Source organism: Solea solea, chromosome 8 (genome assembly GCF_958295425.1).
Source record: "Solea solea chromosome 8, fSolSol10.1, whole genome shotgun sequence".
In the NCBI taxonomy this organism is placed as follows: Eukaryota; Metazoa; Chordata; class Actinopteri; order Pleuronectiformes; family Soleidae; genus Solea; species Solea solea.
The window spans coordinates 19,698,280-19,721,657 of NC_081141.1; the positions used below are offsets into that span (position 1 = coordinate 19,698,280).

At 41.5% G+C, this 23,378-nt stretch overlaps 1 protein-coding gene across 4 annotated transcripts; it reads right to left on the reverse strand.

Annotated features, from left to right (window-relative positions):
* Positions 1-228: 228 nt before the first annotated feature.
* LOC131463784 (transducin-like enhancer protein 1) lies at positions 229-22,259 on the reverse strand. Of its 4 annotated transcripts, none has more exons than XM_058635818.1 (20): positions 21,388-22,259; positions 20,952-21,052; positions 19,467-19,530; positions 18,117-18,161; positions 14,072-14,134; positions 13,858-13,932; positions 11,090-11,303; positions 10,754-10,770; positions 8,099-8,212; positions 7,888-7,941; positions 7,489-7,638; positions 6,547-6,685; positions 5,951-6,150; positions 4,767-4,843; positions 4,351-4,600; positions 3,955-4,202; positions 3,453-3,600; positions 3,185-3,335; positions 2,904-2,980; positions 229-2,371 (listed from the first exon to the last, which is right to left on the reverse strand). In XM_058635818.1, the coding sequence occupies exons 1-20, from the start codon at positions 21,409-21,411 to the stop codon at positions 2,264-2,266; spliced, it is 2,319 nt and encodes a 772-aa protein (XP_058491801.1). In that variant the 5' UTR covers positions 21,412-22,259; the 3' UTR covers positions 229-2,263. The 4 variants fall into 4 exon arrangements, with proteins under 4 accessions (XP_058491801.1, XP_058491800.1, XP_058491799.1 ...); XM_058635817.1 differs by having other exon boundaries at positions 11,090-11,306; positions 21,388-22,258; XM_058635816.1 differs by having other exon boundaries at positions 354-2,371; positions 13,828-13,932; positions 21,388-22,237.
* Between the last annotated feature and the right edge of the window lie 1,119 nt (positions 22,260-23,378).

A 23,378-nucleotide genomic window follows, 5' to 3' on the forward strand; every position in this document is an offset into this window, starting at 1 on the left:
TTACTGCTTTTTGCAAATACAAAAATCCTGTCACCTTTATTCTTCCTTCAGTCTTCTGATTCCACCAAATTTGGTTTTGAATGAAAACATCAAAATTGTTTGAATAATAAGCAAAAAGATTAATTTTCAAAAACACTGTAATAAGCACATTTTATTCAAGAGCTTCATTTACACAAAGCCAAATGGGTGCATATTAATAATCCCTCCTGTACAGTGAGGTTTTCAATGTAAGTTTAAAGTTTTATTTGCAAACTCAAAACTAAACTACCCTCTGATAATGAGGATGATTCTTTTACACACCGCCGCGATGCGCTCAAACACACTCACTCCCAGAAAAACAAAGATGACTCCAGTTACAAAAAACCAAACATTTATTATCTAGACATTTCGATCATTATCATTATAGATTAGCTAGCATTAAGACCATTTAGTATTCTTCTGATTAGATATCTCTTTTCCATGTAAAAGACGTACAAAAAAGGTTTGTCATTTCTAAAGTATGTCCTGTAAGAAATAAAACAAAAACAAAAAAAACATATATACATTTTTACAAACATTCAACGGACAAAAAAAACCAAAAAACTAAGCAGAATCATGAAATTCACGAGTTTAAATTGGCTGACGCTGGTTTCCTTCCTTAAGGTGATATATAATTAAATCTGTCCTCAATCTCGACTAATAATTTAATCCCGTTTGTAATCAACACGTTCAACCAAATGACAATATGTGGCAGAAAAGTTGTGTTTGGTGAATATAGTACAGAGGGTTCACATAGTATTTCCAATACGAAAAACAAAGTTAAGTCACATTTAATTGGTCCCCGTTTAACAAAGCTCAATTAACCATCCATACAGTAAGACATCACGTGATTTCAGGGGTGATTTCAGGGGTGATAAAGGCAGGGCCAGGCTTAATTTATATCAGTAAATACAGTAACCTAAGTGTTTTTGACTTCATTAAGGGTTAATATGAGATGATTCATGTTAATTACTATGACCTCAACCATGGACCTTGTTGTAAAAGAGGTTACAAACAAATGGACTGCATTAAGAAGAAGAGCAGGGGCTTGTTTAGACTTGAAAAAGCATTATGTGATGCTGCAACAATACCCAGCTGACCGATAATCAATACTGAGCCTCTGAAATATTCATTCAGTCTCGTGAATACCATCTATTGATAGACTACTGCTCAAAAACAGGGCGTAAAGGCCGCAAAGTTAAAACTAATTATGGAATGAGGGCTTCTGTATCCCCTTTCCTCCTCTTGAAATATAAACTTATCTTAACATTTCTGTCTTAAACCTGGAGACTTCATGTTCACATGAGGGAAAATACTATTTGTTTTTTTTTATTCAGGATTTATCCAGTTTTTTTACTTTACCTTTGGATTTCCAACAACTGGCCTTTTAATTAAGATCATTAGGACAGAAGAAAACAAATAACCTTCTATTTGATGGTATTAAGGACCAAATTCACCCATCACAGAATCCAACAATAGCAGGATGCTAGACAAGGTCTTAATACGCAGGTTTAAAATGCATTTTAAAGTATGGCCTTTTATATGTATATATACTGTGTGGACTAAGTGTGCAGGTGGACAGCTACTACTGCGGTGCAGCTAATGAGGACTGGACTTACTGTTACTTTTCAGACAGTGTCGGCATATCAGAACAGCAAGCTGAAGAGTCAAAGTCAAAGAGTGATTGAATATGTCAAGAACAAACTGCAAACTGACATGTTCTGCATTCACCATCTATCAAAGATTGGTCCATCTGCTGTTGCTTCTTCTCCTTTGTCTCGCCAAAATGAAGTCCATTTTGTCCACACTGTATTCAGGCCTCCGGAGTGTTAACTTGAGGACCCTCTGCGCCCTGGTCAACACAGAGAATCAAGCGTCATCATATGCGAGGTTGAGTAGGGTTTTTCCAGGAGAGCTGGTCCCGGTTCAGTATCTGGTCCCTCAAACTGATCCCAGTGTAGTCCACAGCAGAAAACAGTACAAAATCAAGATCTTCCAAATAGTTCATCTCATTCCATTATCGTCCAGCTTCTCCAGTTTGTAGCCCCGAGCTGACATGGAGTCATGTTTCCATGCATGTGTGTGTGTGTGTGTGTGTGTGTGTGTGTGTGTGTATGTGTGTGTCTCCTCAGCAGATATCACAGATAACAGATCTCGATCTTCAAGGTCACTCCTCCACATGTAGAAACAAATCAGTGGGTGTGGGAAAAACAGCAGATGGACGTCCAAGATTACTTTTCATATTTTAGTAGATGACCTCATAGACTGTGGCCTTCTTGTCCCCTGAGCCGGTGACAATGTACTTGTCGTCCACAGATATGTCACAGCTTAGCACCGAGGATGATTCTTTTGACTGAGTAGAGGGAAAGGTGCAAAGAATTAATAACAAACTTAAAACTTGTGCTTTTATAAAATATAATCAAGTTTGTGTCTCATTTCTTGAGGTAAGAAGATGTAGTAGCTATCATTGGTATTTATACCGAAGGGAATATTCCTTTGCACGACCAATGAGAGTTGTTTTATGGTTTTATGGTTTCCACCCATTCATTCATTCATTGCACTGCTGGTGAAAAAGCAGTGGGGCGTTTTCAAGCCTGATTTACAGAGACTTTGTTGAATTGAACAGTTGTGCAGCTGTGGTAAGCCAGAATAATTCAATTAATAATAAAGACAATTTGCCTAGCTGTCATTTTATATGTGCATCCACTGCATATAACAATATGAAAGAGAGAAAAATAGAAAGAAAGAGAGGCTATAGGAGGGAAAGTCTCATTTTCTTCAACTGGGATTTGCTATTTGGGGATGAACATAAACTGATTTGTTGATTTAGTTTTTGTTTATTTGTTAATATATATATTGTGAATGTAGTAATTGGTTGTTGGTACCTGGAATATGCTGGCTCCATAGGGTGTTCTCCAGGCGTTCAGTAAGTTATCCTTTCCTGTGCTCACAAACCATTTACCTGAGAAAAGAGAAACACAAAATGAACAAAAGAGTTAAACATAATTTAAAATGTAGTTTAACTGTGGGAGAGGATTTGTAGCCTAGTTACTACAATAAGTCCAAACTATTACATTTAACATTTTATGAACTCATTTTGAAGGAAATATTATTTTTTTTTGGGGGGGGGGGGGGGGGGATTAGATGAAGAAAGCCATTTCTTTACCACAGTAAGCAAACTGCAGAGAGAGTACACAGCTCTCATGTAGATGAAGCTGGTATTTGTCAGGCTTGGTGACATGAAGAACCTCAACATTGCTGCTCTCCATTCCCACTGCGAGCCACTCTCCTGTCGGACAGTAGCCAAGAGAGAAAATCTGGGAAGGAAAGATAAAAAAGAATATATATACTACTTGAATTGTTTTCTGCTAAAATTCTACATATAATACAAATGGCTCTTTAATGAAACACTATTTGCCAGTGAGAGTGTGCACCTGTGAGGTGAAGTCATGCTGCTGCAGCTGCCGTCCTTCTCTCAGATCCCAGGAGCGGACAGTGTTATCGAGGCCTCCGGTCCACAGCTTGGTGCCATCATTGGAGATGTCAATACAGCTGGCTCCGTCTGTGTGGCCTTGGAACTGCCTGCAGGATACACACATAGATTCTGAGTTAAATAAATGGAGAAATGTTTGAACAAAGACACTGGGAATCAGGTTACCCGGGCAGTTGGTATGCATTACAGTCACGACCAAATGTGAAGAACCTACAGTATTTCTTGTCTGCAGTCACTCTTCCAGTACTATCACTCAATATCCTGCCTGAGCCTGCTAAATTAAGAAGGCCGATGCTGAAATTAACAGATGCTTAGAGAACCACTGACAACTGAAATGAAGGCATCTACTGCCAAACATTTATTTGTATTAAAGCCTCTGAAAAGAAAACCTTTCCATTTCTCTTCTATCAATAATCAAAACACACATACAAGTTCTCGCTTACCTAACGAGTGTCTGGTTGTGTAAATCCCACACTGCGATGTTGCCATCACTGCAGCAGGAGAAGCAGACCTTGGAATCCGGGCTGATGGCCAGAGCGTAGCATGCCGGTGCTGATGATGTTAACTCTGCCTTAATCCGAGGAGTGGGTGTGGCCAAATCCCAGATTGATAAAGTGCTCGCCTCACCTCCAACTATTAGCGTTCGGCCATCGGGGAGGAGGCGACAGGAGCGGATGTAGTTGTCTCGATTCTGATATGAGCAGCACATAAAAAAAAGATTGTTCTGCATGTATTAACTCACCCACTACCGCATTTTTCTAGATGCATTTAAAAATGATCCTATTATACCTCAGTCATTAAATACTACCGAATATTTTGTTACACGAAACTTTACTCACCAGACAGTCGAGCTGTGAAACTGGGCTCTTGTTTCCTGGGTGACTAATGTCCCAGACCTTGACGCAACCCTTCCCTCCTGTGTAAACGTGTCGGGTGGGATTACTGATGGTAACAGCGCACACCACCTCTCCGTGGTTCAGTGTGTTGATCTGACGGGCGTGTCGAGGGATCCCTGGGCCGACCAAAGCATCTGGGGGAAAGGGAACTGGCTGCATCTGTCCATCAGCAGCCACGTGAAAAGAGTAGGCACTAATGGTAGAAAAAAAAAAAAGGAGAAGACTAGGTTAAGCATGAAGACAGTGTTGGAAGAGGAGGGGACAGAGAATATAAAATGGTTTGTTTTCTAGAACATCCCAGCTCCGAAAGGGCACTGGGTAATCAGTCCTAAAAAAATAAAATAAAAGCAGCCACTTACGGTTTGCCACCAGGGATTCCTGTCAGACTAGGAGGTATTCCAGGAACTCGCATGTGAGGATGAGGATCAAATCCAACCTTGAGAGAATACAATGATTTTACAATCGTAGAGTAAACAGGTGCCCATGAGCATCGGAGAAATGCACACGGGTCAATACTAACCTGTGCAACAGAACACAAACACTTATGAGCGCAAATCAAGCACAAACTCTTGAGCACATGAACCTTCCGAATCGAGGAGCTGTCACGCACAGGCACACACATGCAGCTGCTGAGTACACAACCTGAGTTTCTATCAAGTGTTGCCCAGACACAGCTGCATCTGTGAGTCTACTAAACCTATTTAAACAGTGTAATGAACACTATGCAAATACAGCCAAGAGTGATGAGGTGACTGAACGTATTGCACGCCAGCAAACTCACCGTATAAATGCTATCTCATACTAGGGAAATACAGCTCTTTAATAACTATTGACACTTTCAGTGCTTTGAAGTATAAATCATGTAAAACGTATTCACTCAACACTGATTAAAAAAAACACTTAAAAAAGGGAAGCTTTAAAAGTCTGCAAATAAATTTAAAACAAGTCAAATATGACTAGATTAAACTATGATTAATATTCTGATGGTAAATTATTTTAAGGACCTCTTGCAGCTGGATGGAGATCACTTGTGTGACAAGTGATTTAACTTTTAATTTCTAGAAGACAAAAACAAAACACCGGTGCAGCCATTTGTCACTTTGCTGCCAAACACAACATCAAGAGAAAAGATTGATCTATTTGCAAAGTTACTGGAATTCATGACTCAAGGGGAGGAGGATACAACAAATTCTCCAAAACACTCGATGCCTTCTCAGAGAAGTGCAAGGTCATAACAATGGGAAGAACATAGTTCAGCTGTAAATCTGCCTGAAGCTGAGTTTAGTGTTTCATGGAGTTGTGAGCACTGTGCATACGAGTGTAGTCCCAATGCTCCAGCAGAACAGTGAAGAGGACACAGTTAAAAAAAATGTTTTATGAAGGTAGCATACCAAATTTACCACACAATTTCACAAAGCGACAATTTAAAAAAAAAAAAAACAAAACAAAAAAATCTGATGTGTCCTATCCAAACTTTTTTCATATCTAAGGTTATTTGGTAAATTGCACATGAATAAAAATAACAAATTCCTTTTCGACTCACCATGGGTGAACGGCCATATGCAGCCACAGCTGCGGCAGCAGCGGCACTCATCTGAGGTGACATGTTGTGCAGTCCAGCAGCATAGGCCGCAGCCCCAGCTGCACTTGCCAGCTCTCCATTCATGCCTGCTGCATGCGGCAGCATACCAAACGCACCTGGGTATGGGCCAGGTACAGCGAGGGGTGTCCGCAAACCTGCAGCTAAGGAGGAGAGTGAAAAGAGAGGTTAAGAAGCATCAAAAAACTGCCAACAACTAAAAAATAATAATAATAATAATTATCAAATAAAAAAAAATTGTGAACTATCTTGGTAAACAGAGATCTCCGATTAAATAATGATGGCTGGAAATGCTGGTCTTTCCTATCCTGCACACTCTGGGGAGCTCCACACATGTATTAGACTTCCAAAGTAAAGCTTAATCATGCAAATGTTTATTTTGACAGGGAGGAAAATGAGTTCTGCATCATTTGTCCAAAGCTTTTAGATCCAATATTGTGACTGAAGTTTCCTTGAAACTGAGAAAACATAACTTGATGCCCTCTGCAAAAATTTACTTAGTCAAATAATACAATTACAAATCGCTATGTTACACTTACTAGCTGGATGTGGTATCTCCATGGAGGGAGGTTTAGACAGACTGGGTCGAATTCCAGGTGTGGTGCTCGGACCAGGCGTGGAGTCACCTCGGGGTGTGGGTGTGCTTGACTTCAGCCCAGGTGTGCCTGCCTTATCTCGCTGCCACACACAGAGACACAATACATATATATATATATATATAGTATAATATAATATAAAATAATATATATATATACTGTACATATATATAGTTACCATTGCTTAATAATGCCAATTATTTCAGTATACACTAAATATATCTCATTTAAAAATAGGTTGGCATCAGTATCTCTGTATCCACTGATAGAGCTCAGGGAGCTGACATCACACAATCCCATCATGCAACAAAACAATGCCATTTTTAGCAGGAAGGTGCTCTGTTCAAATCTGCCTGGCAGCTCATCTCTTCAGCAGCTGTTGTCATAAAAAAGTGAAGATGGTGAAATGCCGTTGTGCACCGGGACACCAAAACAGTTGAGGCCAAGCAAAGGGAGAGCACTTTACTGGATCCTCAAAGATCCCTAGAGACAGCAGATGTAGATCACTTCTGTAAAACATGCTTAAAGCAAATTAAGACGCAGTAATGGGAACCCACAGGCAACGGATGCCACCTGTGTAGTGCACGTCACATCAGAGGCAGAATCCACTGCTTACTAACATACAATACGCTTTAATTTGCGATATGTTCTCTGGAGTATAACAAGAGAAAGATTATGACAGGTCTAAAATAATGTCCACTCCTGAAAAGTATTAAAGGATGATTATCAGGGTTAGATATATTCAGTCTGTCAAGACCTCTCCTGCCAACATGGCAGTGTGAACAAAGCCTGAAGCTCTATACCCAAAACCCAAATATCAAAATGAGGACTGAAGAGTGTACCCAATTATAAGTATGATTATTTTCTATTCTTATCCATTCCTACCATTGCCATTTCTTTGGACTTGAGGGAGGAGGAGCTCGCTGATGATGCAGTAGAGGCAGGACTACAGGGATCTTTCTTTAGAAGACGTGCTTTATCCAGGCCATTCTCTCTAGGTGAGGGTAAAGGCGTACCACGAGGGGAGGCTGGATCCTGGTCAAGAGACAATCATTCAGTTAACGACAGAGTATCAAAAGTACGACACCACAATTTTGACATTTTCCTGGATTGAACATTTATATCCCACAAACACCTGTGTTTATATCATAGATCATTTAGAGAGGGACGTCCCACACAAACTTCTTTTATTCCTGTAAATGTAACTTGTGCATTCAGCCCACACAAAACAACTACAATCATCACAGTATTTAACACACATTGAAATAGTTGAATCCTACTGACCTCATTTGAAACATCCACTACTAAATTGTCATCACTTTTCTCCCCATCACTGTCCTGCAAAGACAAACCATCAGTAAGTTTAACACTGATTGTTCCATCTGTTCATTTTATTCCACAGAATGTTACACATATCCTTGTCCATTAATTACTAAAAAATATATACAGTATATGCCTGTTTGCACATGACACACACGGCAGAATAATCCCTTACATAGTGACTCGAGTCCTTGTCCTCCACCTTGCGTTTCTTGGTGTCGTTTGAAAACTCTGGTCCGTTGCGTCGCTTATCTGAGTTCCTTAGACTTTCTGGCAAAGCCGAGTTACTCTGCAGATGAAAACAAAGGAGGAGAGGTAAAGAACACAGTGGAATAGAGTGGAGGGGGAAAAAGGAGGATTTTTGCCATTTACAGATTGACCTTTGTTGTGCTTTTATGAGCACACTGGGCTGTCAAATTCCCCTACCACAAATTATAAATATGCTATTCATGGCAGGTTACAAAAGTAGACTCTTATTTGCAAATAGGTTAACAGTTCACAGAAGCATAAATTAAGTAGCACTGAAACCTCTTTTCTCACTTGACCAAAGCCAGTCACAGCCACACACAAACAAGTGTCTCTGAAGTTGATGATTACATTAAGTGGCTCTCAAAAATCTATCAGTGCTCCCTCTCCTGGCTCTGACAAGCTGCACTGGCAGTGAGTGTGTATGTGTGTGTGTGTAATTGACTGTGAATGCCTGTGTGTATGATTAAGTGTGTAACAGACTGTGTGTATTACTTGCATTACACTCATGTGTCCCAAGACTACACACACACATATAGAGCAAGAGTGAGAGAGGGAGGGAGAGAGAGAGAGAACGAGAGAGCAAGAGAGAGCTGCCCCGCTCTGGCCTCTTGACCAACGGATCCTATTGTTAGTGGATTAAAGCTTCATGTTGAGTCCATTATACTCTCAGTCTGTCAATGAAATGTGCATACAACATACACAAATACTCATGCGCGTGCACACATCTACCAAGGGAGTGGGCTTTGAGGGGGAAAGGGTAAATGAAGGAGGAATAGCTAAAAGAAGAGGAGCATGGGAGGAGGGTGAGAAAAAAAACGGGGGGAAAGGGAGGGGAGATTAGAGGACATAGAGGATGATGGAAGGGTGTGAGTGTGGAGGAGAAGAAAGGGGTGCCAAGAGATGAGAGAGGGAAAGAGAAGAGTGAGGAGGATGGTGGGAGGGGTGGAAATCTGTATTCTGCCAATGGCCCCTTCCTTCATGCCCTCCACTCTTCCCCCTTTCCTCCCACCTACTCTTTTACTGAAAGGTTTTAGTGAGCTGAGCGCAGGAGCACTGACCCGCAAAACATAAGCAATTTCCCCCCTCCATGCCTCCACTGTTCGCATAGTATTTCTCAAACACACACACAAGCTCAGTGTCATATGACTGCTGCTCCCTCACCTCCCCTCCACCCTTTCCCAAGCCCTCCCCTGTCAGTCGTGGTGATATTAAACACAATGAGAGTCTTTAAGCGCGGGATCAGGGCAGTGGGAGGGGGGAGAAGGGAGTAATCTGCTCACTGAGGTGTTAAATAGGCACAACAATGCAGGCTAGGCTGGAGGAGTGTTGGTGTGCATGTGCATGTGCCTGTGTGTGTGTGTGTGTGTGTGTGAGTGTGTGTGTGACCACGCTAAAAAGCTCATTCGGAGAAGAAAGGAAACCTAACATTTCAGAGCAGATCTGGGGCAGGACTAAACAGACAGGCCAAAGCTCTTCCTATGAGAACACTATGCACATATACAAAAACAGATACTGAGAGTGAAAAATGCACATTCAATGATGAAAGCCATTTGTGTCAATAAGGATGAACCTTATTGATCAAAGGGGGCAGTATGTCATTATAGCAACAAAGATATTTTAACACCAATACCTCATTTACACCAACATAAAGAGGTATTTTTACTAAAAAAATAAGTGTTTGACTACCTTCCCATTGCCAGGAGAGTTTTTAGAGTCTTCCTGTTGTTTTGTCCAGTCACTCAAATGTGCCATGAACAACTAAATATTTAACTTTGGTTCTTCTTTCAAACCCAGCAGCAACTTAATGATTCAACATCATTCTTGAACAGTGTGCCCTTTTCCCATTGGAAAAGGTACAAACTTGTGTGTCTTGTCTTGTTTTTACATCACTGCCAATAGAGGCTGCATGTGAAATTTTGACCAATGAATGGATGTCGATAGCATCTATTCCCATAGCAGTATAAAGGGAGATGTCAGTGGATGTTAGCGGGGGTTTTGACCAGTGGAGAAGTGGCTTAAGACACAATCCCATTTAAATGAATGTCAAAATGAGCATCCCTCAGAAAAGTACACTGTTTATCTGCAGACACAAGTTTCAAGTCTTCTCACATCAGACAAATGTGCCTTGCTAGATACTGTGTTTAAGTGAAAAAAAAAAACCCTGTGGCCAATAGGAGCTTTTTCTTTTTCACTCTTCTTCAAAACTTTCCATAAACACTGCGTCCAACCAAAAATGTCTTATACACACAAAGCCCCCAGAACTAATCTATATATTCCAGGCCTGTAATTGGCACTGTAATGCTGCCACAAAGTACACCAAAAACTGAGGAAGAAGACATGGAGCGTGCACATAAAGCACAAACACCAAACAAACTCAATCCATGTAACTGGATCATAAAGGCTGACTATTAATCATAGATCTGAAAAGAGACCAAGAGTCAAATCCCAGTGTTGAGCAAACTGAATGAGAGAGCCAAGTCACATTTCTCTAAAGTAAATTACCTATCTAAGAAATACAAACAAGTGAAAAGTATAATTTGTCAGAACAGTAAACACGGCTGCAGAAAGAGGAAGTACTTACTGTTCCAGGCTCTCGGTCTGTTGTCATTGGAAATATACATGGTTGAGGTCACAGTGTTTTGGTGTTCAGCAGAGCAGAAAACACAAAATGAAAAAGAAAGGAGAATAAATTGGAAAGGTGAAGTATGGTACATTTCTTTATATGTACATCTAAACATTTGAAAGCATCCAGATTTGGAAGCAGCGCCTAAAACTTTATTTCTTATTGGAAAAGAGAAACTTTGCCTCAGAAATACACAATTCAATTGAATTTTTTTATATTTTTATTATTCATCAACTTTGGGACAACTAAAAACATACAATTCTCCTGTCTATTTATAAAGGCAGGTTTGTTCACCTCTCAGGTGTTCAGGTCCCCCACTGTGCAAGTCTGGTCCAGACAGGTGGGGCTTCTTATCACCACTGTCTTTTCCCATCAAATGGGGAGGAACAGCACCAAGTGCTCCTGAGAGAGCCAGAAGTCCAGCTGAACCACCTAGCTGAGAGGGGTGGAGACCGGCAGGGTGAGGGGTGATGGGTACAGGGGCACCACCGTGGTTATGGGATAGATGCTGCTGTTTTAATACAGAGAGAGAGAGAAAAAGAAAGAGGTGGTTAGCTTAGTTCAGAATAGAGGATATCACTGCTGAAACTTTTTGAGGTGCTGTTCATCTAAAGTTGGCAATATACTACAAATAATCTGATAAATTACCACTAAAATTAGAATTTTGACTACACCAAGACACAGATTGAGCAGTTACTTTCATATTTACCAACAACTTAACCATGGGGGAAAAAAAGCACCTGGGTTGGTTTAATTTGGATTGTGTTGCAAGGCTAATTTAACATTTATTATACCATTTAAATTACTTATTGTCCCTTATATATTAGACAAGTGTCCCTCTGGAATAGACCACGCCTTTAAGGTTAGAGATGTGGCAGAAAGTATGTCCCAGGCCTTTGCAACTGTAACATAATATTTCCCCAATGTAAAGTTCAAAGGACTTTTTGCCAACATAGTCTGTTTACATCCTACACTGACATTCTCAGGCACCTGAGAAAGAGTTGCTCTTCCATTTCTTTACATATTGCACTACTGCAGAGGGCTCATGGTCTTTGAAGGTATAAACTGTCAACCTCAATTTCCGACCCTCTGGCTGCCTTAAATGTGCGAAACACTGACACCTGACTCTAAAACCTCCAGTGTCAATGAATGAAACTGAGCCATCAAAATGTAAAAATCAATACCACTCTGTAACCTAATCAAAAGACAATTCTGGTCCTATTGGAGTCTCAACAGATGGGACAGTTTCTTCAGAGTCTCGGTTTACAACACCTCAACAAGCTGCTGCAGTCTACAAGGCAGTGAACACATCCTCTTCCCCATGCACACCCTCCTCCCTAAAAGGTCAAACACTGAACAATACTGACAGCTGGGATCACAGCCCAAAGCCTGAGGATGTGGTGGGAGAAGAGGGGGGAAGAAAAGAAGGAATGACAGAGAAGTGGGGGGAGAGAGCTGAGAGCCCCAGCTGCTGCCTGTACTGTCAGGTCTTGTGAGAGAGTGAGGCGGTTAAGGAGAAAGGGAGGAGAGAAGAGGGTGAGAGAGAGGGAGAGAGTTTGGCTGGCAGCCCTGCTCTCTCTTTCACACCAAATCAGGCGCTCGTCTGAGCGTGAAATGCCTTTGTGTTCCAAAACATCATTATTGCCTCCTCAGACAGTAGCCGCGGGAATCCAAGCTCACTGATTCACCGTGGGGAGGGGAGGAGTAATAGTGGAGGCGAAGGAGGAGCACAGGAGGCGACTCAGCAGGGGTGGAAGGAGTCCTGAAGGTCAAACCGACTTTTATCTCACCTAATTGACTAACTCACCCCTCCCGAGCCCCCGCCTTTTCTTTTTCTCCCTATCCATCCCTCAGTCTGTGTCCTGCCCCAATGAATGAAAGCAACACAACAAAATAGCCTTTTAGTTTCAGCCGCCATGCCTGCCTGTGCTCACATGCACGCACACACACACACACACACACAGTTGGCTTGCATGTTAAACAATCAAAAATAAAAACACCCACACGTCACACTTGATCACACAGACAAACACACAGTCTAGGTAAACAAGAAGACACACACCCTTACTCAGCCATCCTAAAACAGACTGCTGTCTTTTGGGAATAACAGAAATGTACACTCTACTACACACACACACACACACACACACACACACACACACACACACACACAGACACTAATACAAAGATTCAAAAACACACACAGATACACAAACAGGACCCCTGGTGGGAGTAAATGGAGGGGAAGCATTGGTAGTGGCAAGGAGAGCCTCTGTGTGTGTGTGTGTGTGTGTGTGTGTATAGAGGTGGGGGCAACATGCTTCATTACACTCATTTAACTCACAATCGTGGTGAATGACAGGCTGGCGTGGGAGATGGAAGAGAAGGGGAAGACGGTGGTGTAAGGGCAGCGCCATGACCCCCCCCCCCCCCCGCCCCCCGCCCCCCTTTACAAACACTGAAATCCTGCAATTAAGACTCAAATAGCAACCGCCACATCAACCTCCACCTCCACCCCCGTCCACACCAACTAACAAGCCCACCTCACATCTAAAGGCCCATTTGTACATTTCGCATCCACAGAGATCCACTATGAGTAGCTGAACAAGTTGAGACCATGCAAACTGTGTGCGTTGACTGCACATGCTCCAGGTAGAACAGTACATTAGAATGAAATAGAATGTGGAATCAGGTTTGCATGCATGAAAGAAAAGACTGTTGCAGACCCTCATTTTAGAATGAATAGAACTGTGGGTGTGTATGTATCAGTGGAACAACTCTGCAAACATGGAACACGGAAAGTATGGAGACGCCTTAACCAAGCAACACTCAAAACCCAGTGCCACTCTTTACTAAGCTAAAGCCATGAAGATCATCTCCCCCATCACCAACACTGCTTAACTCCATACTTCATTTCACTTTAAGGTTTCTCATCTCGGTCTTTCAATATATAGACAATGAAAGGCATTTATCACAAAACATGAGACATTTTGAGACAGTTAATATTAAGATGAAAATAGAGGAATACACACTGTGGGTGGAAGACCTGGCAGTCCACGTACCCCGATGACAGCATTGAGCTCTGCCATGGTCACTTGTTTGGCTCGCTCCACAGCTTGGACCACCTGCTGCTGATGCTGCAAAATACACAAACACACAATGTGGCTAAAGAGTAATGATAAAAGCCCTATTATCGCTAAAGCTAGCAGAGATAGCTACAGTGTGTGTATAACTGGCACAAAAAACAGTGTGTAGTTCAAAATCACACATAGTTACCTCCTGTGAGAGGAAGGGGATGACTTGTGCACAGATGGTGTTTAGTCTCTTGGCAATCTCAGTCTGAGGAACGAGGAGACACACAGAAAGAGACTTCAGTGTTTATAACATAATTACATTCATTTAGAGAGGACAGCTGTTCAGTAACACCAATAAAGTAAAACAAGCATGCACGCACATACACAAGAAAAAAAAAAAAAAGAGACGGGGACTGTCATCCAATAGCAAACCAATCAACACACAAACTCACCAGATTGCCTCTTTACACACAGGTGTGTGCCTTTTTCAGCATCATTGACAGACACACAGAATGACGAGATCTAATTATTGGTTTGAGCTTAAGTTTCCTTCTGCCCTGTTGTAATTCTTTTTCTATCCTCTCTCTCTCAGCTCTGCGCTCTTGTCCCTCTTCCCATCAGCACTTCAACATAATCTCATCAGCTACTAACTTCATTTGCCCTCACCCAGTATCCATGCCAACACATCCGCCTGCCCCCTAAACCCCCGGAGGTGGCTACAACTGGCTGAAACCAGATACCCCCACAGGGAAATTAAATCAGATAAGGGAACTCGTATTACATATCAACCAATCAAATTGATACAACGAAGGCCACTGCGAAGAGGGAATTGGAGGAGCCATGAATCGTAGTACTGACTCATTAAGACGCACTCATCCCACATATATACTGAAAACAAATGCTTATTTATTGTCGTTAATGTGAAAATAATTTTTCATCATTGTGAGGTGAAATCTTTTATAAACTTGATGGATAGGGAAAACACAGTCTCAATCAAGTGGTTGGACAAGTGCGTTCTCGCGGCAAAATCGGTGGAGATTTAAATTTTGACCGGATGACGGTGATGATGATAGGCAGAGAAGCCAAAGGACTGAAGCTTATGTAATTTGTCCTGTCATGGGGATGTCTGTCCCAGCTTTCATTGCCATCCATTCAACAGCTGTTTCACTCAAAGCATGGGCGCACTGGTGGCTGAATGGACCACAGTGGCATGGTCATCAATATAGCCATCCCACTAGGTCATTTCTGAAGCACTAACATTGTGAACATGGCCTTTTCCGGATCACGTACTGGCTCTCATTCTCTCTTTACATTCCCTAAAACACTACATTAGCCTTAAACAAATTCAACTGAACCTTAAACCAAGTCTTAAAGGTTGTGCTGTGTGTTCACAATAATGGTGTTGATCCATATTTTGTCCTCACAACTATGAAAAGACACACACACACACAGAAACACAGGTTTGCACAGCTATTCATCATAGTTCATACCAGAAAAGGTCTTGGGAGAGGAAATAAATACAACTACACACACAGACAGCTCACAAACTACAGACTGTGCTACAGTTCAGCCAATTATGTACTTTGATACTTGGATAAGCTGATTAAAGATTTAGTCTATTCAAAAGAGATCTGGCCTTACTAGTAAATGACTTGGTGTAGAAGTAAGTTTAAAAAAAGGCTTAGTGTATTTAATAAGTAAGTTAATATGCTCAGTAAAATTAAGTTAGATTTCTGTTTACAAAGGATTACTGCACATGTGACACGTGTACAAACCATTAAATAAAACATGACTACCAAAGATTTAATAATGTAAAAAGCTTAAAATACACATCAACACATTTGGGTGGGCTAGAGCTATATATCTGTTTTACAGAATTAATGATGAGAGCTAAATGCCACTCATCTTCGATGGATAATATGTATGCCATAGATCTCTGTACTATATGTGTATATAATGTATATGCACCTGATGTTCCCATTGCTTCAGCCTGTATACAGTGCATCAGCATGAAAGTTCATATTACCATACACTCAGCCTCATGGATACCTGCACCCTGACTAGCTCACAAGTTGCTGACTTCTGCATACTGTAACTGAATCTCCATGTATGCACCATTTATACCATACCCAGAAAGCTCTAAATAAAGAGCTATTACAGGCGGATTCTACCTACACAGTGCACACCCATTCTCAGAAACCCACATTATTTAAGCTTACAGTTACTACTCATGTAAAGGCTTACTGACTTGACCATCTAAGAATAGTCTAAGTACTATCACATCAGCTAAGCTAATCAACAAAAGCTAACTGGACAAAACTAACAAGGATCAAAACAAAGGACGTACGAGTTGAAGCACCAACTGTAGCACCTACAGCATCTGTTTAGCTTTGAATGTAGCAGGGTTAAGCGTCGCCAAACTGCTCTGTGGGTTAATTGCTTCTCTTTGCTCAGGTTGCGTTTGGCAGACATTGAGAAATGTTCAACTTTCCACGAATCAGCTTGAGCGCCACCCCATCAAATCATGTTATGGCAAAAATCCAGCGCAGACGTGAGCCAATCCAATCACATTTATCTTTGAGTTCAAACACTGCGAAGGTTGGTCTCACCGTTATCAATGTTTCTATCAGACAAAGAGCATGGTAGACATCACATCGCTATCATTTTAGCAACATTAGCAACACTGACAAACACTGCTCTGCTGACCTGATAGCTAGCGTCAGACTCAACCACTGCGTTAACGCAACAACAAGCAATGTTAACAAATATTAAGACAACACATACTTGTGTATCCAGAGTTAGTGAGACATGATTACACACACAACATAACTCAAATAATTTGAAGGAACAAAACATGGAAAACTGCATTTTATACATACAACTTTTTATGTCAGCTCAAGAAAACCTATACTGGAGAATTTCTATAAAACACAATCCCTCTTCACACTATATGACTGAGGGGGCAGATAATCAAACCTGAGGTTAGACAGAGAAGATGCAACTATACCAAGACAATGTGCCAAAAGAGGACAGGCTTTCCATTGCACATATAATTGGAGCATTATTGTCACACTACAAGCTAACACACACCCATACTTAAACTAGCAGGAGGTAGGTTGTTAGTCTGTATCCCCAGTACCCCTGCACACAGAAGCTTGTTGCTCTGACAACTGCAGCCCAAAGCTAATGACCTCCCCTGGAGCTTTAGTGCGTAAGTGTTTGTGTGTGTGTACAATAGGAATAAGATGCAGCTCCCTCATAATGAAAGAACAGTAGCTCTGTGTGGACATAAAATGAAAGAAAAGCCAAGAAAAGAAGACAGAAGAGAAGCGAATGTGGTGTAGCTGAAGACACAAGAGATCACATGACTGTAAATGGAGAGTGAATAAGGCAGAAAGAAAAGGAGAAAACTTGCGCTGTAAAAAGGGGGAAATGGCAAAAGAGAGGGAGAACATGAGAGAAAAAGAACCTAGGGGAAGGGAGTGTGAAAGAGTCAGAGACTCAGCCCTGCTCTTCACTAAAGCAGTCAGGCCAATCCACCTCCAATTTCCTCTGGTCTGACTGATCGATAGCTGTGGTAATTACTGGTAAATGCTCGGAGCCTTGCACCAATCCTGTGGGAAATGTGCGTGTGTTTGTGTGTGCGCGCGTGTGTGTGTGTGTGGTTATCAATGTGTATATGGGCATGCACTATTACATAAACATTTTTAACTTTTGGGTGTACATTACTTTCACTATCCTTATGTGTTTGCATACATTTCCCGTGCATGTCTAGCAAGTGCCCTATGTTGTATTCCGTTTCCATACTTGTGTGCCTGCCATACTAAAATGTTATGGGGCACTTATGCCTCACTGCTTCGAAAAGGGGAAGCTCCATGTTCTCTTGTCTGCTGGCTTCACTCTGATCGATTCCTCTGCCCTCCCCAGCCCTGCCCCTCTAATGTAATAAAGCAGGTCGCTCTTCTAGACAGCACCAATCAATCTACAGAGCCATTCATCCTGCCTCTGGGCTCAGCCGGCCGGCCCTAACTGGGGAAATGGAGACAGAGCCTCATTGATCACAAATAAACATATACACACACACTACGAACTACAGTAAAACACACACACACACACACACACAAATGCATTTGTGCACACACAAGGAAACATCAACATACACACACATTCCAAATCCATCAAAAACCATGCCACGGCAAAGGAAAAGAGAGAGGGTGAGTGAGACAAACACAGGTGAGAATCCATACCTGTTTGTGCATTTCAATGTTGAGGCCATATGACATCTCATAGTACTGAGAGGAGAGAGAGAGAGAGAGTCATACGATTAGTTTACACAAGAATTCTAAAACAAAAAGCTGAAACAACTCAAAAAACCGACATGTAGATCTTTATTATAAAGGATAGGCCTTCTCAAAGAACGATAGACTGGAGCTCCTCATACTTATCAATCAATAGAATTTCTCAAAGTAATATTACTTTTGATTGTGTGCATCCAATTATGCCACTGTTTATTATGTGAAAAATACTTCACACTCAGGATATTTTAAATTGTAGGTAAATGTAGAACCTCTGCGCACCGATTATGCTTGTGCTTGCATAACATCTTTAACAGACAAAGTGTTGAACATAAAAAAACAATCATTATTAGTTTAACCAACTAGTCTTTCTGGTGCCAGTAGCAACATTTAATTGTTTAGTTGGATAATCAAGAACATCCCTACTACTAACAAATGCAAAGAAAAACAGTCTAATCTAACACTTTAATCTCATTCATTTGCATCTCTGTGTTATAAAACTGAAAAAACAAGAAGTGTTTTGCACATTTTTCATTTAGACTACATCTTAACCACACTACTTACAAAATTGCCAACTTTATGTTTGAAAACAGCACTTTCAAATTTGAAGGATCTGTGTCTACAAGAGCATTTCAGCTCAGTTTGAAAAAGTACTGCTAATGTAAAAAAAAGTAAGTATGAAAAGTCAAAGAAAGAGTTCAGTTGTGAAAATGGATGGGCATGAATAATTCGATAATTGTTTGATTGTAAAAAAGTCGAGCAGTCACTGTGACTATTCAGGAATATATTAAAAAGATACATTATAACAAGGCTGAGGATTCGGTCCCTTTATCCTTAATTAGATGGTGTAGTTTGGCTTTGAGTATGGGTCTGAGTTCTACAGGATGTATGAAATCCATTGTGGGTTTAGATTTCCATTTTCACTATTGAACCTGCAGTGTTGTTCTGTGGAGTTTGCACACACGTGCAGTGGAGGAGGAAGAGAGGAGAGGACAGAAACACACGGTACTAAACTAAAACAAGTGTCCTTCCGAATGAATGGTGAAGGAAACGCAGCGCAGTGTGCACGTGTGTATATATATATATATACGACAGCAGTGTTATCAAACATCTCAATATCCGGGGCTCTAAAACAAATGTATGCATTTTTATAGGCAGAATAATGGTGGAACGATTAAACTTTTAACAACCAATGGCATTGTTAATGACACCGCATCTTCCACAAGGGCAATACAATAGGGTAAACCGCAGCATGTGATGTGAGGTGTTATGGGGTAAATAAAATGTGTGCAAGGACCTCACCATGACATAGTGTCTCTGCATCTCTGTCTTTTCACTGGCCAGCTTCTCACACTCCAGTTTGAGACTGAAAAAAGTAACAGTACACCATTAGAAACCTCACAAGAAAGTAAATTGGACATTGTTCAACCCACGTTCATCAGTATAAACCAACATCTTAATTTCCCAAACAAATGAGAATTTACAAATACATATAACATCCCCAGACATTGTCCTTCGGCTACAATTAACCCAGCTTGAAGACATGGGAGACAGGTTATAGTATCCTTTGCTTACCAATTAAAAGGGCCTACAAACACAAATACTACTCTTAACATTGTGGGGCACAGAGCTGCTCTTCAAGCAAATTACAGCTAAACGGAAGCTACGGCTCATCCTGCCAAACTTTGATAACCACACTGGCTGTATGATCTTTGGTTTAACCCTGCTCCTTGTACGTGTGAACCTGCCTGTTGAAGTGGCAGAACCTTTCCGTTGTGGTCAACCCTCCCTTACAACACAAATAAATAAAAGCGCGCGCGCACACACACACACACACACACACACAGCAAAGAAAAAGACAACAGCACACATACTCAGACAGTCTGTTTCCCCAATATACAACCACACATGCACACACAGGGGAAAATAAGGAGTGATTTATGTAAGCCTGAGCCCACACGCCACCCTCTGGCTCCCACCCATCATCGAGACTTTAGACCTACCGCAGTGCAAGCACTAACACTGATGCATGAGTCTGCCGCATGTGTGCACACTTTTGTGTGTATATGAAACTAACCCAGGTTTATGGGTTAGTGTGAGGCCAAGCCCAAATGTTTTTGTTCATTATGATAAGGAGGGTGGCTGTGGTTTGGGTGAGGTCTCTAGGGTAGACAACAAAGACAAAATTGACTGTCATAGTGCCCAAAAAAGAGGTTAATCACACATTTTAACCAACATTTTGATGAAAGGAAATTCACATTTATGTATGTTGATATCCACTGATGTTATGCAAATACTAGGAAATAGTTCACCAAGATATACAGTAGATGGTGAAAAACAAAGTCCAGGTCATCACAGGAGAAGGATTAACAGGCATGAGCTTAAATAAAGGCGTAAGGCGTAAATAAAGAGCGACAGTAGCTGTTGATACATAGTTGTGTTTCGTTGCTGTTTCCTTCTTCAAGTGTAGTGAAATGTGATTTCTAAACACAATCCCTTTTATATTTAATATTTGAGGATTAAATTATCTGTTTCCATTCAGGCATTCAGTTTTTTTGTTGTTTCAGATGGGAACCCAAAAGCCCCCATGGGGACCAAAGCCTGGTCCCAACAAGGCAGAACCACATTTCCAAGGCTCTGATTACTGTTAGGATGAATACACTAATTGTGATGGGGTTAGTTACAGTAAAAGTTATGGATAAAGCCTAATGAATGGAAGTTAAAACAGTGCCCCAACAAGAATAGCTGCACACACATCTGTGTTTGTGTGTGTGGTGTGTTGTCCACCTGTGGTACTGTGCCTGAAGAAACTGGAACTCCTCCTTGATGCGGTCTAGTGACTCTGGGATGGTGAACTTGAAGGGCTGGCCTGGAGCCTGGTGGGGCGTCTGACACACAGAGATGATTATTAACATCACAGACACTCATTATGTTGCCTATATAGTATATATGATCCTGTCCGGGTGGCATGGAATGTCAATAGTCAAGTAGAGGCAGTTACTAGACAAACAACATTATCAATCCCACGTTCTGTTTCTCTGTGCAGGTGCAGAGACCAATTAAAAAGAAAGAAAGGGGAAAAAATGTAACCATGTACTTAACCTCAAGGCTGCTAAAACAACAACATACCCGGATAAGACAAAGAGAGGCTCTGTGTGTGTGCGTGTGTGTGCGTGTTTACAGCCAGGTAACTACTGTTGAAGCAGGAAGGGAAGAGTCTTACCGGGTGCCGCCCCTGGGGAAACATCGCTAACTCCGGGAGGATGCAACCGTTTCCTTAAAGACCACGTTTCACTGGGGGGATGAACGCGGGCACAAGGAGGATGAGAGGTGCTCCCGTTCACGAAGACGAATCCATCCGCTGCAGTTATTATGACCAACTCTGGTGAATTTCAAACAAACCCTTGCTACTTCGTTTAACTTCACCGTCCGTTTAATGTGAATCCGCGCTCCCTCCTTGGCTTTCAGTCGTCGTCTGTGCTCCGCTCCACCGACAGTGCGGCCGTAAATCAACCGGAAAAAAACAGTGGAAACGGCTCATTAGCTGAAGGCAACTCAAAAGTGTGCCCCCTCCTCTTTTAGCTGTGAGCTACGTGAGGGATGAAAAATGACTGGGGTCACCCCCAATCACTCCGGTGTTTATCTTCCGCAGGATTCGCTGTATTTCCACCACGCAGTCGACCAAACAAGCAAAAGGGGAACAGACGAGAGAGATTCGAGCCGGTGGACGGTGAACAGACAGCCGCAAACTGCGAGCTCTCATCAGAAACAAATCCACACAAGTTAATAGCAGTGAAGAGTTCCCACTTGACTCGCCACGGACGCTAGTTGGCGGTTGAACAGTAAAAAAAAACAGAAATGTGTACTTCCCCCGCGAAGTGTGAATACAAGCCTGCGTCCGGAAAAAAGACGTTTTAAGGAGAGAAAAAAAATAAAACGTGTAGTTAGGTTTGATAACAACAACTCCCACAGCGGCGGCGACGACGGTCCAACGTCTAGCTGTGCTTTACCTCAATAGCAACTTTCTCACGCGGTTTCACGCTCCCCTGCTAACTGAAACTAAAGCCCAGCCCATAAAACGGCTCCTGACAAATCAGAGCCACTGCTCCACGTGGGCACATCGGAGTGGCGTATGACGCTAACCAATAGGCGCGCAGTACGCCACCGCGAGGTCGTAGATCTGGTTGAGCTACGCTGCTGTTGACCAATCGGGCTCACGCAGGGAGCTGCCACTCCGGAGGCGCGCGAGGCGGGCAGTGCGGTGCATAAAGGCAAGTCTCAGCTGTCAATCAAAGTAACGTGGGCTCAGCAGGGTTGAAGATGCGCGCGTGCATCCACTCATAGATATTACGCATTTCATAGCCCCTAACTCTTACTTTAACCTTACCTGTCCACTTAACTTAAACCCAGTTTTAGCCCTTACCTTAAAACCGAGTCTTTACCCTCAAAAGATAAAGCTAACATGTCCTTATAATGATGGGTTTTTGGATGTCCCAAACAAAACCCTTTACCCAAAATATTTGCCATAACCAATTACCCTTCCTTAACCTAACCACAATTCACATTTTGTCCCTTAACCCTAACCAGAGCCTCATTAATGACAATAATGCCTTGCTAATACTGGATTTTGGTCCTGAGGCAGTGTTAATTCCAGAAAGGGTTCTAAAGATTCTAGATTCAAATTGTTCAGTGAATGCTATTAAAATAGAAAAAAATGTAAATTGTAAATTATAAGGGGTAAACTGTAAAAAGAAATAAGAAGGTATATACATTAAAATGTACATTCCTCGCAAAAGCAGATCATCTCCAATCTCTTGCTTCCTCTTCTCTTCATGTGATAATACAGTGTGTAAAAATGTACTCACACTTGTCATACTTGTTCAAGCACCTTATAGCTGTTTTATCTACAGTTGATCTATAGGCCTAGAGTCACAGAGATAAATTAGCTTTAAGTGAACATTATGATGTCTGAGCAGTCATGTCACTTTAGGATTTCATATTTGTGTGAAAACAAACAGCAAAGGCAAAGAAAGGAAACAGGTTAATCCTGATTTAAAGCAGTCCTAATAATGTTTACAGAATTATATGCTATAATCCGAGAACAGAGAAGGTGCAGAGAAACACAAATGCACAATTTGTGCACTCTGATGTATGAATTGAATTAAAAAAAAATACATAATTAATTGTATTGTTACTATTGTTAAGTAACAAAAT